The sequence below is a fragment of the Myzus persicae genome, unplaced genomic scaffold, assembly GCF_001856785.1.
Source record: "Myzus persicae strain clone G006 unplaced genomic scaffold, MPER_G0061.0, whole genome shotgun sequence".
In the NCBI taxonomy this organism is placed as follows: Eukaryota; Metazoa; Arthropoda; class Insecta; order Hemiptera; family Aphididae; genus Myzus; species Myzus persicae.
In genome coordinates, this window is record NW_019103935.1 from 22047 (window position 1) to 41771 (window position 19725).

Consider the following 19725-nt stretch of genomic DNA (forward strand, 5'->3'; position numbering starts at 1 on the left):
GCGACGCTGTAAAAATGCCACCGCCGAAGAGTTTCCCTCCTTAACAGTCGGTTGATGGGGCGGCGGCGTCGCACCTGCTGCTGCTGTCGCTCTTCCTGCTAGATTTCTGGTGGGCGGTGGCGGTAACGACGACGCCGATGACCGGTTTGGTTAGGTACACCGCCGGGTAACTTTCGTATTTTTCAATTTTCTCCAGTCGCAAGTGTCACGCTGCTCCGGTTAGTGCTGACGCATCCCGGTTCTCGTCCGCCGTTTGTTTTGCGCGTCGTATCTGTCGTCGTAATATTATTAATTTTTAATTTCATTGGCCAACTTGATTTTCTCTCTGCCGAATGTGTCGCGAAACACGACCGCCGATAAAATCGTAACTACACTGCAGTGTGCAATTTACGCGATTTATTTTGTAGGAGTGCTCTTCTTTTCTTTGCTGCAAGATGCAGCGATCGTTTCTTCTCGTCGTCTTGACGATTACAGGTTGGTGCAATTTCTATAAATACATAAATTTGCAGTGTGCAGCTAGTGCCACAGCCGGGGTCTGGGGTGCCAAATACCCTCAGTTGGGACCATTAATTGTACATGTCCGGTCGATTTGATTTTAAATATTATATATTTTAATAATAAACTATTATTTAATCTTCTTTCATATATTGTATACATACCCGTTCAAACTGTAGTTCATCCCAATTATACTTGGTTACCAAACTGATTATTTAAAAATTATATTTTGACCAAGCCGCATAAAATATGCTTGCACCTCCAGCGATTAAATTCTTAAGTTATGGCACTGTATGCAATGCGTGATATAGTTACTGTAGTTCTATAAATAATACTACATGAAAATTATTAACTAGATATATTGGATACTATCGATATAATATTTTATCTTGGAAGTTTGGTGTATCGTAATCATGTACCTATATATAATAAGGGCAAAGCTTCCTGTAACATTTCACATTTCAAAGTTACATTGAAAAAATTTGCACAAAGGTCACAAAGTTAAAAAAAAAAACATTTCTGGCTGGTCCATTTCTCCTCACTACATTTTTCTATCCAGATAGCATAAATACTATCAAATAGTTATTCATTAATGAGGTTCGAGTTATACCCATACGTGTTGATATAACCTATATGAATATAATAGATGTTTTTTGAACTGCTGGTCGAACATTTTTGTTACAAATTCACATTATTTTTTATGGAATAGAACATGAAACACAAAATTAAACTTCAAGTTCTTAACCACTGATCATAGGCCTGACTGGTGGTAGCAGCTAATGAATGAACCAGCTTCCTCTGTATATACTGCTTGTTTCCCCATAAAATCATTACGAATATTACAGTAGCAGTAAATAATTAAATTAAATCTTATCAAACAATCCGTAACAAATAATTAGATAACATGTGTATTTCACTCTTTATTTAAATAGTCTGTCGTAATCTAAATTCTAAACCTGATGGGCAATGGCTATTGGCTATTGATCATAAAAATGTAGTTTTTAATGTCGTTCAACTTTTATGATAAACTTATAGTTGAATCAAATTAATTTGGACTTAAACGTGATTTCCAACTATTGCAGTTAACAATTCTGAATAAGTATCCCCCGAATGAGATTTTTAAAAAAATACCTTATTAACGATGGATAATTTCTGATTCCACCAAAATTTTAAGGGTGAAAAACTCACATTTACAACAAAAAAACCAAAATATTATTTTTTTGATAATTTAAACTTAAAAATACTATTTTGAATTTTTAAGTTTTTGACCATAACTTCCAAACAAAATTTGACAGTTTTTTTTAAATTTCTATCATATAAAGCATGCGAAAACACACATTTTTAAAAAAAATTCTAAGAATCGCTTAGAATTGTTTCGTTTTTACAACAAAGCATGCCCTTAAATCAATAATATACCTTAAATGTCAAAAGGGAAATATTTGTTCAAAAAATGTTGGTTGAATTTGAATAACCAAATGATCAACATTGTAAGCTTAGTCTGTACTTACTTATAGCTTAAAATACGATTCAGCTGAACTATAATTAAGATCTAAGAAAGTAAAAAAAAATGATTGCTTCATTCACGATTTATACATTTTTAACTTTTATTATATAAATCAATTTGTAAAAAATTATTTAGGTATGAATGTACCATATATCCTGACAGTATCTTGACAGAGTAGACAGTGGATAGCACGGCTTTCGTGGCCCTCGCTTGTGACTATATATAGGCGTCTAGACACCATGTCGCGGTTAATTGGGTCTAGACCCTATAGAAAGAAAACTTATACATTACTGCTATCACTGCATATTATGTAAATTTCTACTTGTTAATTACTAAGATTATGTAAAAATTATAGATAGCCGTTTTTTAAGTAATTATGATTTGATACTTAAAAACACTAAAAACTAGGTGCCTATAGAAGCTTTAAAAAATATATATATATGTATTATTAGATTGTCACATATACCTATGTACATAATTGCTTGATAAAATCAGGAATCTATTATTTTTAGTTTTAATAATCATTTGATAGTATTAACCAGTATTAACTTTGAACATATTTGTTTTTATAATTTCATTAAGTATTATTATTTTCTAATTTGTAGTAATTTAAAATGGTAGATGCAATATTATGTGTCTGTTTATTTCGAAATAATAGCTGAATTACTACTTTCTATAAAATTATTTGTATAATATACGTCCATCTATATAGTACTTTATATTTTTGAATATATACTAGTTGTATACTACCTAGATATGTTTATATTAAGTTAATTTTTTTTTAAAGTTTTTATTTTAAATCATTTTTTTCCAGCAACTAATGATTGTAGATCAAATCTGGTCATGTTACTTAACAAAATTGTATGATTATAGAAATTTTTATTACCTTTCCGAAGTCAGTTATCTTTATTTACATTTTACCCAATTTCATTTCCCACGGTTAGTAAATTCTTACAAAACCAAAATAAGAGTTAATTTTTTATTATTATGACGTGATGATATGTTTATTTCAAAAAATAAAGAAAAACATTTATAGGTAGGTGAATTAAATGTATAACAATGGAATGGTTAAGAGTTTAAGACATAAAATTCAGAAAGTTACAATCACTTTTAACAGTGGCTTACACATTTTAATATTATAGGCAATACAATTCATTTGAATTAAATATGAAGACACTTAGTTGTAGGTACCTAGACAACAAATTAAAATTTCAAAATTCAAAATTCAAATCAAACATAATTTTCTGTTAATTTTAAAAATTACGTGGGAATTACGTTTATAATACAAAGCAATTTAACGGGTGATCCATTTAAGTGTCTACGCTCATTATTTCAAAAAGTTTTAACTTTTAAGAAAATATTCTTTTTAAATTTTAGTATTTTGAACGACATAGAAATTAACTTATAGCCTATAGGCAATATACATATTATAGCATACTCCAAAGCACAATCATCTCCAATATAATAAATTCACATGAACTGTATTTTATAAAATGGATACACGAATACGTGATATAAGTATCTACTTACTCTTAATTTGCAACAAGTAATAAACTATGCATACCTATGCATACATTTAAACTGATAGTTTAAAATACACGCCCAGTCTTTTTTTTTTGAAATAACTATTTTCATTACCCACTTTATAGATAAAAGCCTTTATGAAAGAGTTAATGAAAAAAATGTAATATTTATTGTATTTTTCAAAAGATTTTAATTATTATAAGGAGCTGAAAGATATTGGGTTGTCGTATTATTTTGAGCCTTCGGGGGGAGGGGGGGGGGACTATTTGAACTGAAGAAAGTGTTGATGTTATTTTATCGTATTATGACCATACAAAAATGTAAAAAAGAATAAGTACAAAATTACCGAACATCCTTTATTATTTGTTTATACATATTTGTACCTACTTGTTTGGAACGATAAAAACGAGAATAATTGGTTTATGCTTTCACATTCCTTTTTTTATAATTTGAAATTTTTCTTAATACCTTATTTACATTTGAATTATTTATTAATTATGTTTAACTAAAAAGTATATAGTTCAATATTTACCTTAGCTGCCGTTTGCTACAATAAGTCTTATGCATATAACTCCATACAATAAAATATATATTATGCTGATATTATCATTACCTATGCTCTGTGACACTTTTGTACCTATACAATATACATACATAATATCTCAGGTGAAGATACTAATGAGTAGTCTAAAACTGTGAACCGTCGGTGGTTGGGGATTCTTTTGGTTAGTAAATTTATAATTTTATTTGTAGACAATGTTAAATAATAAATATTATTATATATTTATGACCAATTGTGGTATAAAAATAACAGTTTTAATGAGTCCATAAGAAAATTAACTCGGTTTTCTAGTTTTTATGCCATTTTAAATAAAAAGGTTCCTATTATAAACATTCGTCATTTTAATTTATAGTAAAAATTAACTTAATATTTTATTTATAAATATATTTGATGACTTTTTTGGTTTTTTAGTTAATAATTCGTAGGTCATAACCAATTATATTTATTCACTATAATAAACGGGTACCGAAGTTTAAAAATATATTGTTATTATTTACTTATTTTCAATACATGGTTTAATATATCATATATGATATTTATATTAGGTACCTTAGTATTTATTCTTCATAGTTCGAATACTAGTTTACTCACAATAGTTACGATTTTGAAATTTTTGAACACATAAGTATTCCTACAAATTCGTATGAGGTACCTAAATATTAAAGTTATTGAAATTTTTTTTTTTTCATTGATACAATACTCTCAGTGACATGCGCCATTGGGTTTACTAATAATTTAAATCGATAACATATTATGTGTACTTATTCAAAATAATTAATTATTTAGTGAGAATTTGGTTGATGATGACTTGAACACCACGGGCTGTGCATTTTGGGGGTTCTTCTTTGGCCATTGAAACTGTTAATAATATATTAAAAACATGTATGTCTTTCTATATGTGATCGATGAAGATTGTTTTCATAAAATCAAATATTGAAATAAACCATAAAAGTAATTGCAATAAATTAGTCCTTTAAGTACCTAGGTATAGTACCAATTAAGAAAGGTACAAAATAAAATCAAACATTTTTAATATTAACATACCTATTATAGTTATGTAGAAGGTATTATATTACCTATGTTTATGGCAAAAAATGTATGGGTATTATTATTTCATGTATTTTTAAGATTGAAACTTGACATCCAACCGACAATTATAAACATTTAAAAGAAACACGAGAAACAATAAGGGGAAACGCTTAAATAGATTTTGATGATTATGGTAATCACCATTCACCGTAGATTTAAATTCAGGTTACACTAGGAAATTCATAGAAATGTCAGTGCGATAATTTTGAAAATTGGAGGATGATTACAACATAACCAAGAGCCACTCGGTCATTTGACACGGTTGTTTGTTTCGCTTATGATTAGCCCAGATCGTTTTTCTTCCGTAAGTCCTCCGTATTTGCTCAATATAACACAATATGTTCCATCACTGTTCACTTCTATGACCAATGTAACATGCTTTGCGTGCTCTATAGAATAACAAAAACAGTAGTTTGTTTTTGTAATCAAAAAGGATTTTTGTAGTTACGTATTATAATTATTTAGTTTTTAATTTATATTTTACCAATAAGTAGGTATACTAGGTAGGCACTATTGATATAATCACTTTGTTGTTACGAAAAATATTTTTAAAAATACAACGATTTAATTATTAATTTATTGATTTTAGATCATTAAATTCATGATTTAACTATAGTGTAATTTTTGTAATAATTTCCTTGGCTGATGTAGCAATGTAATGTGTGCAGCCGCGAAAGGAATACATGAGGACAGTAAATTATTAACCAGATATTTTTTTCCGAAAATATTAAAAATATATCAAAAAATTCGAACCAATAATGTTTGTGTTATTTAACTTTAGGTCCTTAATATAAGATGCGGGACGTATGGTAATTTAAATTTTTTAGTTATTTATATTAATCTAACAATAACTATTTATAATATATAAAAATGATATGAGTATAATTTATACTAGATCCGATATTACATAAATAGGTAGGTATATTAAAAATTACCATTTCACAAATAATTAATAATATTACCTAGCTAGTAGCTAGTACCTACGCAGTATATAATTATTTTTGAATATTATTATACAAGTTTGAGTTGTATGCGATTATTTATACTGTGGTGTTTCGCCTTCACCCTCTTGGGTTACATATCCCCCACACAATTTTTTTTTTTAATGTAAATTATTTCAATAAATAATATGAACAGTTTTTTATGCATAGGTACTATTTAAACAGTTGTTATATTGCTTGTGATTTGTTTTAATATTAATTTGGTTTTACAGGGTTGGTAGGATGTTGGGCAACTTCAACTGAAACCCGATGTAAATTTCCTGGTGCACCAGCACACTCAACTGTATCATTTTCCAATGATACGTTAACCACTGGTACAATAGCTACGTATACTTGTGAAAGAGGATTTGAACTTCTAGGACCAGCAAGAAGAGTATGTGAAACTACTAGTGAATGGCTACCAGAAGGAATACCGTTTTGTGGTAAGTTTCAAATTTTTCCTTTCTTAATTTGAACGAAAATATAAAATATATTAATACGTGAAATATAGTTGTATAGCTCTATATAATCACATAGATTAAAAATTTGAGTGATGTTTGATCAAGAACTAATTATTCATATATTTCGAGTTTTTGATTCATTTTTAATCTATTAAAAATGGTTTCCTGTTTTGTGAAAGATATATATTATACGTTATAAATTTTAAAACTATTTGGGTATACGGATAGAAAGTCTTCGAACTTATTCTATACTCAAAGATTACTTTCCTTCATATTTTTAATTTTCTATATAATAACAATTGACTAAGTACTATAGAAGAACTGTTTATTTTAGGAATAATATTTTTTCATTATGCGTTTTTAATAAACATTATGTCATTCTTTTGTTGTTGTTTTTGAACTTTCTCTCACGTTTATAAGCTGTATAAGCACGATTAAAATAAGATTTAATTATTTTTCTATAACGGCTACAATTTGTGGAAGTAGTAAATGTTTAATAATATTTACAATATATTTTATTACAAATTGATACGCTTGTAACTCCTATAATGTAACTTAATATAGTGTGTAACGTGTACATAAACTGTGTATATATATATATATATATGATAATTGATAATGCAATATAGATAAATCTAGTAAGCGAATGATGAGATTATGTATGTATATCTTCGGATTTACGTTGACAAAAAACACATGCTTTTTTAGTAAAATTAGTTGATACCGTTGGCCAAGATGATAAAAAAAAATAGTATCGTGATTGTCATCGGTTAGAATCATACAAAGTGGGAAATTATGCTCGTAATTTAATGCTCCGTGAAAAAGTATATTTTCATGAGTAAAAAATATGGAATTTATTTTATAACAATGGTATACCGCTGATACTTCGACAGATTTTAGTACCGTAAAGAATTGTAGTATGTTATCCACAACAACAACAAAATATCGATTAAAAAAAATATTCCCTAGTTAAAATAATCATTAAGGGGGATGAGGTGACCGAGTGGTCTGACGCGTCCGCTGCGACGCAGCCGGTCGCGGTTCGATCCTCGGCTACCGGGCGGCATTTTTCTCCGGACAAGTCGCGGTGACCGGAGAACAAGTGCTGCCATCCCCCACCCCCGGGGCATGGCAGAAACCTACGGGTGCCCCATTCGAAATTCTGCCAAAAACAAACACACACGTGTTCCCCCCTACCGTCCCAAAATATACAATACAAATCCTACTACAGCTAATGGCCTCAGTTGCCGAAGCTTAAGATCAATAAAAAAAAAAAAAAAATAATCATTAAACCTTAAATTTTACTATTTGAAACAAGCTTTTGAAGTATAGAGTTACTATTTTGACGATTTTATTTATAACTCTTATAACTCTTAAATCTGATGGTTAACTTATTTATTTATAGATATGTATAGTGTATACACATATAAATTTTAGTTCGTAAGTAAAATTGTTTTATGATGATTCTTAAAGTTTAAAGATATTTAAAGAATTACAAATCCGTTTAATGTCAAGTACAATAATTATACCTTGGTAGTAACTTATAAACAGGTAAATGATAAATCATTTAAATTTTTTAAATTAATTTGATACTTAGGCTATAGGTGAGTTGCGGCCCGACATGTAATTTACGTGTTGAAGACCGGTGAATTGCGACCCGGTCATATTCTATCAATAAGTTAATTGCGGCCCGGGAAATTTATTTATTTTCACAGTTCTCTGCTAGCTGTAACCGTACCAATAACGGCTGTGAAAGTTTTCATTCACACCTAAATTCATAGTTCTACTCTAGTCATCCTAACATCTATAATTTTATTGATGTGTTAGTAGAAATTCAATCAGAAACGTATATCAAATGTAGAAGCAATGGAATAAAAACGAAGAAAATATGTGAAAAAGAAGCATTTATAAGGCATTAGATGACAAAGCTAGCACAAAAAAAAATAGAGCAGTTTGATTTCGTCAAATCATTAAGTTTTAAGTTTTTGCCCAACCAGTAAAATGTAAAATGTGGCCGCAACTCACCAACACCGGATACTTATAATGTTATATGTACCACTTTCTATTAAAATAATATTAAAATCAAAAGTTTAAAAATTGAATATACAACTTTAAAAAAAAAATGAAAATAACTCAAATGGTTTCATAAATCACTACACTATTTGTACCTGAGATGTTTATTGAGAAAAGTATATACACTCTGAATGAGAATATTATGTTGTGTTATTAAAATATTATACACATTGTATTTCTTATCCCTACTGAAAAGATCGGAAACAAGTGTAATTTGAACCATGGGAAATGTTAAAACAATTAATACATTTTTAGTAAGGCGTTCAATTCGCATTTATATATTCTATTCTAGTATAAGTCACTATAAGAAGTGAAAAGCTAATTTGTATGTGACCCTATTATAACTTCCAAAGTGGGTGACGTATTCATTCCTGTGACCCATCGATTTGTGGGACCGACACCATTAACTGCTGTCTATCTCGGGACAAACCAATACGTATACTCTATACATACATATTATAATATACCTATAGTATATTGTATATATTATTATATACTCAATAGTATAACGTATACACGGAACACGCACGCTTATATGTAAAGAACCTGTTTTTTTCGGCTTACAAAGTTACTATAATCTTGCCACGTTGAACGATAAATTAAAATAATCACGGTTAAGAAGAAAAGTACGCGTATTTATTAAAACAGTGGCTAAAATATTTGAATCTTAATATTATACATACTGTAATACTGTTATATTATTGAAATCGAAAATGATACACAATGAAAACATCGACAAAGGCCGTGCACTTATTACCTTATTGATATTTTATGACACATATACAATATTTTCTCGATCAAATATAACATTAATTTTATGTCACACACTCACACGGAAATCCTTTTGTCACCGTGATGAATTTAAACACACGTTATTATTATGGTACTTTGCGTGTTATGTACACGCTAATGCGTGGCCCAATTTTTTCGGACATACTTCTACGTCTTCCCATATTATAATAGTTATAATACCGCTATTACAACGGTAAACTACACCTTCTCGCCTGCGTCTCGTTTCATTCCACCGCACGTTTAGATCTGACAATCGGCACCCATCGTTGCATGATAATTGTCAATCGGCATGAGCAATCGATGAGTTTGCCAAATCATTATCAAGATAGCAATCGTTCAAAATTCAATAGCTGTTTGTTTTTTCCTAGCCTTAAAATTCCAACAATCCTTATAGGTATAGGGACTTTTTTATTATCAAATGAAAATATCAAATTCACGAGTTACAATAATGGGTAAGACCATTTAGGGATAGCTGATTAATAACTTTGTATTGTTTGACAAATGGGAGTTAATAACTGTTTTAATTGAGAAAGTTTGAACCTCATGATAAAATGTTTGGGTTAAGCCTTTTAGTTTTACATTAATTGTTTTCACAATAGTCTCATACGAAGAAAAAATATTTAACTCTTTTTTATTTGACTATTTTAATTTAGTCACGTGTTACAACACATATTGAAAATTTTGTTAATAGCTGCTCTTTAAAATCATAATAAGACAAAATTACTATAAGAAATATAATTATCAGATATAGGTACAATGTATCAAAAAACAATAATAAATATTATACATTGATGACGAACATATAAAATAAAAATGTGTAGGAATATATTATGGCTATACAGTGTTTATTAGATTAGATGAACTCCTAGAATTAGAAAAAGTTGAAATTGTTAATATATATATTATTAACTATGTAATTGCTTTTAAAAACAGTTAGGGATAGTATAATAAACTTGTATGATATTGCGTGTTTTGCATTATTATTATTAATAATTGGTGTTTTATTTATTTTATGAATTTTTCTTCAAATTCGATTCGGTAAATTATGAAAACGTACCTTACTACCTTCCTATTATTAAATATAATTGAGTAACAGAAAAATAGGTATTTTTATTAATACTTATACGATGAACATCTTCAAGATATGTGGGTAGGCAAATAATGTTTTTTTTTATAAGAGTCATCTGAGCGTTATAAATCCGTAGGATTCGCACCATAATTGACCATTTAAATAGTACATGGATAATGAATTTACCTATGTCGGATAAGCGTGGTCTCTTAACCTCAATATATGCTATTGTGTAGTGGAAACGCATTTAACCAATATTTCATACATCATACATACGCAAGATGAACTTAAATAATCTTAATATATGTTAGGAAATATAATATTAACAAATATTTTGTTTTTGTCATAACTATTAATTTATAATGATTCTTAATTTTAAAAAAATTCTTAATTAATTCAAATGTATAATAAATAATTATTGATGTACTATCATTATATGAAACTCAGAAATATAACTTAAGAATATGGGCTCTCTAAAATTTTTTTTATGCTGTGCTATAAAGGTAAAAGATATAGTCTACTTATAGTAATAAGTACTGCCTTTACTACCTTCATTATACATTTAACATTATTATTTATTATATTCATCTGTGGATGCTTATAAGCATATGATAGGTACTATGATAGAGTAAACATAAGATTAAGAATAGATAAAATACAGAAAAACGTCTAAAGTATTTTTTGCCAAAAATAATGTCATTGAAGTTATTAGCTAAAATTACTACATACAACAAAATTATTGTTAAGAATGGGTACCAGTATTTTTTGTATTTAATCTAATTTTACCGATTTTTAAAATCTAACAAAAAGATTTTCCAAATTAATATTTAGTTTATTGAACTTTTTTTATAAAACGTATTCAAACTTACGATGTAGAAATAAATGGTAGTTGAGTGTGATTTTACTTTCCCAAATTTTATTAAATGTACATGTTCCAAAAAAAAATTTAACTAAACATATTAATGTAAATAGTAAGTATACTTACATAACTACTATTTGTAATACAATGTAAATAAACAAAAATGATAAAATGCAAAACAATTATTATTATGCAATAGTTCTTTTATGTTAGACCGGCTTAATGAAGCTGGCATAATGTTTAAAAATATAAAACTATACTAACAATGTTCCAGAAGTATAAAATGCATGCAACTACGCAGCTCAAGATAAAAAATAACACGTTATCATATTTGCATTGGGTCATCCTGTGCCAAATTAACGGTGCTTGGGAGACGAGCCAATATTACACAAACAATACGTGATCTTCCTATGTTTGTGGGTGAAAATATAGGTCCTGACCGCTTTTCAACTTCTAATGGGCGGGCGACGTGTATCATAAATTAAAAACAAGTTAAGCAGCCATTGTATTTAATAATAAATATATTAAATATTAGAATCGTGATGGACAATACGTGCGAGAATTCGCTTTTATAAACAAATATGGAATAAGTATTTTTCAATATGTCAGGCAGTTATACCTAGAACACATAAATTTGTAACGGTGTACAAAAACAAAAAAGTCTAAAAGCCAGACAAAGAATATATTTCGAGGGTGTTTGTCAGTCACCATGGCCTGTGTCCATTGAAAAATGTGCTGATACGGTTTGATTCGTAATTCCTGATTATAGTTAGTTATGGCAATCCTAATTACCTACTGGAAATTGTATTTTAAAACAAAAACTGTTTTCGTTGGTTGAATTTGTATTAATTCACTTTCTATAAAATATAATTTAAAGCTGGGATAATAATGGGATGTTAGTTAATACTTGAATTCTATTAATTCAATCACTTAACACTTATATATACAGCGTTAATAATTTAATATAAAAAATGTATGTATTTAAAGTTACATCACATCGAAATAAAATGAAAAAAAATAATTTCTTAATTTATCTTTTTGTATAATTAATATTTATATGAATGATAAAATGATAACTACAAAACGTTTTATTATTTTTACTAATTGTTTAGAAAATTAAATTGATAAAAATTAAAGTTAGAAATAACTTCAAAAAAATATAGGTACATCTAAATGATTATTTTTTAGACACGTGTTTGTATTCACTTTCAAAATATAGGCATATAGGTATGTATCTATATAAGTTGAAAATGAAAAAAATATTATGCATTAAAATCACGACATAACCAATCGTATTTGCGTGTAGAAGCTTATTCGTGCACGATCTATGACATTACGTTCTCGTTGTTTGTGTGATTTTTCTTTAAAACGAAAGTTATGTACAGTTTTCATTGACCACAGTAGTTCAAAGGGCTATCTTATTCCAGTCACGTTTTTTCTTCAAATCCTAGACTTATTCACAAATTAAAGTAGTAGATAATATTACAAAACGAGATTCGTAGTTTTATTTTTATTAAAAATAACATCAAATATATGATAGTTTTTATAGAATTATACATTTTTAAAACAAAAGATGTATATAAGAACAACAACTTTCCATTAGCAATCATTGATCAATGATTATAAAGTGTACATATATTGATAATGCACCAACATGGCTACACATTAACTAGATGTCCCTTATTCAAAACAATAATATTCAAATCGTATATTCATATACCTACAATTTGTTTTATCGTTTTATATATCGTCAGATTTAACAATCTAAAGTTCAATGACATCATTTTGTTGGAAGGTAGGCACCTATATTTTTTTTATTATATTACATTGATTTTTTCATCTCTAAAAAATATTTAACACTGATAAATTTTTCTAAAAACATTACTTAAAATAAATTGCCTGATGTGCTGTGGTTGTCGTTATTAATAACTAATGAAGAATAACGATTTGTTAATAAGACTTGCAAAGGAAGGAAATTTAGGTAACTCGCCTTTCAAAACTAGTTAGCTTTAATATGACGGAAAATTTGACATTATTCATTCGTTACAAACTTATAAATAAATTATATTTTTACTGTTTAAGTGTTAATGTTCATTACAGTAGAATCTGTAAAAAAATGAAATGCACGCAATCATAATAATTAGCAAATAATCATATAGGTAAGCAATTTTTTTTGTGGAGACTAGAGTTCACACTTATATATAAGTGTAGTTTTTTTTTATTCTAAAAAAAACAGGCGTGCTAACTCAATTTTGCAAGAACGTGATCGCTTAATTTCCAATTATTTTGTAAAGAAAAAACATCAATGACAAAATAAGTTATCTCTAGAAATCACGTATTTAATCTTAAAAAAATGTCCATAATAATATTATATTTATAGTATTGTCAATCGTATATTGACTAATTGATTACATTATTAAAATGTAAAGCCATATAGTCATTTTTTTCGTCCCATTAAAATTGTTGTTCATCGACAAATAAAATAAACTATGTACAATCAATAAAATTGATTAACTTTTATTTAAAAAATATTTTATTCGTTTTAAAATATATTATAAATTATAATATTATGTATTTCATTATAATATTCTATATTTACATGCAACTCTGTCGTAATGCTTTTGCTAATAATAAACAATGAACTAATAAAAAAATTGAATAAATAACATTTTTAAACGAAAATTATAATTTTATATATTCATCATAAAGATGATTAGATTTTAAATTGTTTGATTTCACAAAATGTAATATAGTAGTAAGTACATTTTAATACATTTTTAAAGTTTAGTTAATAATAGAAATAGTTCTTTATCAATCATTATTAACTACATAGTAAAATGTTAATTATCAGCTGATATTATGATGTGTTAAGTATGTTACAATTATTTTAGGCACTTTTCTAGGGGAACTTAACTTGTTTAGTATGTATTTTTTCGTGGACGATTTCAAACGTATTTCAATACGCTGATGGCATTATTTAAAGATTGGTTTGTGTTTTAAATTAAAAATATTTATTAGTAGTAATGTAGTATCCAAATTCCAAGTGTATCACTCTACTGTGTATACTTAATTTTTTTTCACATTCATATTAGGAACGATGCGTAGGTATTGCATTTTGCCGCGTATGTGAGTGTTATTTCATGGCCTCCAGTTAGGTGAAGGCCACGGTCGGCTCTCATTGGTTTGCAACCGGTTCCGCCACAGCATCTAGGTCAAACATTCCGCATCTATATAGCGCCTTGCATCGCGGTATAAAGACGTAGATACTAATAAACTAGGCACGAAGAAATTTCACTGCAACTACTGAAAATGTGTGGTAGTAATAGTAGTATCAAACTCGGAGTTCTCTCTTTCTTTTTATAACGCATACACAGCATGTGTGTCGTTGATATTGTTAGGCTTTTGTAGATATTTTTATAATTTTATGAGTGAGTGAATTAGTTTCACGTCTGAATACTTCGAACGATTTTATGATAAGAGTACCCTATTTTGATATGCGAATGCAGAATCATTACTAAATTACATATTTTCAATTTTTAAATACTTAATTAGCTATTCTGGAACATATTGTCATATTGATTCTAAATAAAAATTTGACCCATAACAATTTAACACCTACTTTTCAAATATTTATTTTGGATAAAATGTTTCTTAAAATTGTTTTATTGGGACAACTCACTTTAAGTTATTATAATACCATGTCATTATAATACGAGTCACGTTCAGATAAATATACATAATTTTCCAAATTAAATTATTAAATTCGACCGTATTTTTACCTAATTAGTTTGTAAAGTACAATTAAACATGTTTTTGAATAACTACCTATCATGTCTACTTTACTTAAATTTAGATTAATTTTTCTACTTTTATAGTATAGAGTGACATCATTAGGTAGTTGAAAAAATCTCCAACAATAGTTCAATAAAGTAAAAGTAATTTCAAAGTAAAAACATTAAATATCGATCATTATCATTTTATATTGTTTTAATGTTAGCCTGTGAACTTGAATGTTTTAAAGATGCTCTGCGGGACCTTGAGATGAAATTCTTAATCTATTGTTACTGTCTTAAGTCGTGACCATTTCACATTATTGGTAGGTGTAATAACCATATGAAATATTTTATATTTAATAATATATATAAGGCCAAGGGCAAATATTTTGATAATCTACTTTCCTTTCTACATAATCAATAAATTTAAAAATATTTTGTTTTCACTTTATTTATTATTAAAATTATATTATGGTTGAACATTGATAAACTACCTTTTTAATTTAAGTAGATCTAATTCAAACTGTATTTCCTAAAGTGTCTAAATTATGATATTTAAATTTAGTACATGACCATAAATATATTCACATTTCACTTGAAACAATTGTTTTGCCTTTTTAAAAATGTTATTGATTTATTAGAAATTATTAATTTAATTTTAACAATTAATAATGCTCGCTTTCGTTTTCATTAAATATACTTTCACATGAAATTCAATGCATGTGATGACATTTAATCAATGTTTATAGAGATTAAACAATTTAATATGGTGTTATACATTTTAAAATTATATTCATAATATAAAAGCATTACTCTCCTTAGTCCTTATGCATCAATAGTCTGAGTATAATAATGGTAATAAAACTTCTGGCTTTTATATTTTCTATAGACTAACTGACTAATTATATTATTATTATATTCTGTAATATAAAAAATACATTATGTTTGTCATTAATATTATTATATTAGATACACATTTATGCTGTAACAATATTGTAATAACAACGAAGACAAACTCTAAAATTCATAAATAACTTTAAAATTGTTTATTTAAACTGTTCGCAATAATTGTATTCTGACTATCGACTATAATAGTTTATAATATAAAGATTAAAGTTATTCAACTATAGACTAACCGAAGTTAATAAGGATGTTCTGAATTATATTTACGTAATTTAGTGCCCAACTATTTCTATATATCTATATTTATTTATTGTTTATTTAAGTATTAAGTTGATTCCTGTATGCAGACAATTATTTGAATCTTTGAAATTTGTTTTAAAGGTACATTTTTAAATGTTAACTATATTATTTTAACATTTTGTTTTATATTATTGCATTGGCTCACGAAATAATAATTTTCGAAAGTAACGAAACGAGCAGGTGCATGATACATCGTTGTTAAATTATACGTTTTTCACTGTACGCCTATAGATAACTACCTTACTTTAATGGGGTTGGACCCTTAAACAACATTCAAAAACCAGTTGTTCCACTTTCTGGAAATCCACCCATGTCAAATTATTAACAAATCTCCCCCGAACTGAAGAAACACAATATTGTTGATCTTTATTAAAAAAAAATACATTTTATCCACATACCAAAGTTATTATATATACGCTTGTACGATACCTATATAGTCGCGATGTATTGGTTACGTAATTTACTGATATATTATTATGATTCAGAGCCTGGGACTGGGAGGTAGTACCAATAGGATAGTAGAATATTATAAAAATATTCATCGATGCGTTCATATTTTATGAAGAATTCTCTTCGATATGATGTATCGATGTGTACCAACATGGATATTAAAACTAATAATAAAAGTGTTAGTCGATTTTAAGAAACGAAAAATCAATGAAATAGGTAAATAGAATACTAAAGCAAACAATTGATGTACAATTTTTTTTATTCATCAAAATGCGTTTTTTAAAACTTTGTTTTTGTTTGTTCCTAAATATTCCTATAGTTGTTAGTTATTGTGAGATCGCATAGTCTTTTTTTTCTTTACTTATATGCTTTGTCAGGTGAAACAATAGATCACGCAAGTGAAACTTTTACCAAGGGGTCATAACATTATCTCCCAGCAGGTCATCTATATTTCAAACATTATTCAAAAAAAACAACAACAACGTCGATGTATGAAAGTAACAGTATAACAAGCCCATTTTTATTGTTACGCTCAGTAGCCTGTTAACATATATTAAACGTAACAAAAAAAAAAAAATGGTCATTTCAATTATATATATCATTTTTAATTTTTCGAAAGTCTAAATTAATTTAAGTAGCAACAATTAAATACTTCGAGTCCGTAGACACTTCTGTCAAACTTATTTCATAATACTTAAATAAAATAAAAAATGTGAGCCTATATACCTATTCGTAATGTAGTCAATTTTGTTATTAGGGGTAAGAGGTATTGTAAGAGTTGCATGACCTGAGGACCAATCATCGGGGCTTAAGGAGGGGTCGATCAACAATAGTTACAATAGTATAGTGTAATTTTCGCTTTTTGCTTGTCCGCCGGCGAGTCCACTCATTTGGAACTGCTCAAACCACAGACGCTACACAAAAATGATGGTTTTCTTTGCCGATTGAATAAAGCACGTCGGTTATATTTTTCATTTGCCTCGTAGATTGTAGACGAGAATATAATGGAAAAAAATCGAACAGACGAATATACAACCGGTTCTACCTCACTTGAAACGTGCTCTAGGTTTTCCGACGATTCGTCTGTTCAACCAATAACTGTTGGTGTGTTTTTTCGTCAATAAGTTTCCAACATAATCATCATTATTATTTTTGTTCATCGGTTTATAATGGTTTAATACATTAAACAACGACCATGCATGAGAATGTTTTTTTACAAGGTGTAATTGAGTTTTTGATAATAATACCTTTAAGTAATTTTTAACCATCACTTCGGTGTGAAGGATCGTATACAGAGATTGGTCTAAAAACTAATTTATAAAATATCAGTATATTTAAGTAGAATGTATATTATTCTTTTTAAATTGTAAGTTATAACAATTATTAATTAGCTGTATTTAAATTTAGGATAATTTTAACACGATTCGGCTATATTAGGTAGGTATAGTAAAAATATCAATTTTATTTTCAGTGAATTCGGCTTTTATAATATTTACCAATAAAATTACAATAGAATCGCTGCAGTGAACACTGGCCGTTTTAATTTACAGGCAACATTTTTACCGTAAAAATTAATGTAGCTATTTTATTGCGTACAAAATTACAATGTACGATAAATCGTAAATTGCTGAAAATTACTCTTAAGAAGCACTAAAATAGCAAAATATAAATATTTATTTTATTGATAAATTTATCATAAATATTACGTAGAATCAAGATAGTTAAAAATATTTTTAACAAAGTTAACTTATCACTACTAATATTTTGTAAGGAGAAATGATTAAATATTATTGTACATTTGTATCTAAAAGCTAGATACAAATTTGCATACATTACTAACGAAATGAAAATGAAAACATAAAATTGAAAAATAAAAATAATTTTAACTTCATTTTTAAATAGGTTTATGTACCTATGATTTATAAAATCAAGACGCACATACAATTTTTACAATCTAAAAATCAGGGCTCAGTTAACACAATTAATGATCTATTATTCTTATTTTAATTTTATTTAACTATACCTAATAAAATACAAACGATATTGTTACTTTAAATTAGAGCATTACTAACATTTGACGTATTTAGAGTTTCTACACATTTTTCTAATCTTTATTTAATCAAGCATTGATTGTAACTCCGTATACATAACATGGATTTCAAAGATGAATTAATATTTTACATAATATACAAAATATACACCATCTTAAGTTTAAATCACTACATAAAATTACATTGTATTGAATGATTCATTTCCAAGCAGCATTGTGGGTAAGTACTCAACAGTAAAGTCGTAAGAAGAAAATTATTTCTTAAGTATCTGTGTAGAATGTATAGGTGCCTAGCCAATTATGTGATGATTAACAGTCGGAATTCCGTCTTAATGTCTGCGCTGGCGTGGTCAGGAATTTCATTATTAAGAAGTATGATAGTATTTTATGACTGTTGACACAACTAATAATATAGGGTTTGTGCTGTTGCTAACCGTTGAGGAGGTTGAATCACACAGACCATGACCACTCCCTCCGCTTTCACTGGCTGCGTTCCATCCGGCCGGAAGACCTACATATAGGAAAGTTTCCAGGCTATAACGCCGTGCATACGCATATATTATTAAATAAATATATGCACGATACTAACTATGTTATGGACACACACACGACTGACGTAGTGTGTACTGAAAATTTCCTAAGTCGATTTTGAGTCATGGCTATATGATAGATACTTACACATATGAATACATGATGTGTTTACTCCTCTGTTCTACTCTTTTGTATTTCTGCGACACAATGTGTTACATTATAATATATTATATTATTATATTATGACTAAAAATAATGAGCTCATGTGATCCGGTAAATTATTACTATAATATATGTCTATATTATAATA

General features: G+C 27.8%; 1 protein-coding gene across 1 annotated transcript in view; it reads left to right on the forward strand.

The window, feature by feature from the left end:
* The first annotated feature begins 434 nt into the window (after nt 1-434).
* The window catches only part of LOC111036608 (sushi, von Willebrand factor type A, EGF and pentraxin domain-containing protein 1), a 32117-nt gene continuing 12826 nt past the window's right edge, over nt 435-19725 (forward strand). Inside the window, exons 1-2 of the mRNA XM_022318692.1 lie at nt 435-474; nt 6388-6597. Of these exons, the coding sequence (XP_022174384.1) occupies nt 435-474; nt 6388-6597 (250 nt within the window). The remainder of the gene's footprint in view (nt 475-6387; nt 6598-19725) is intronic.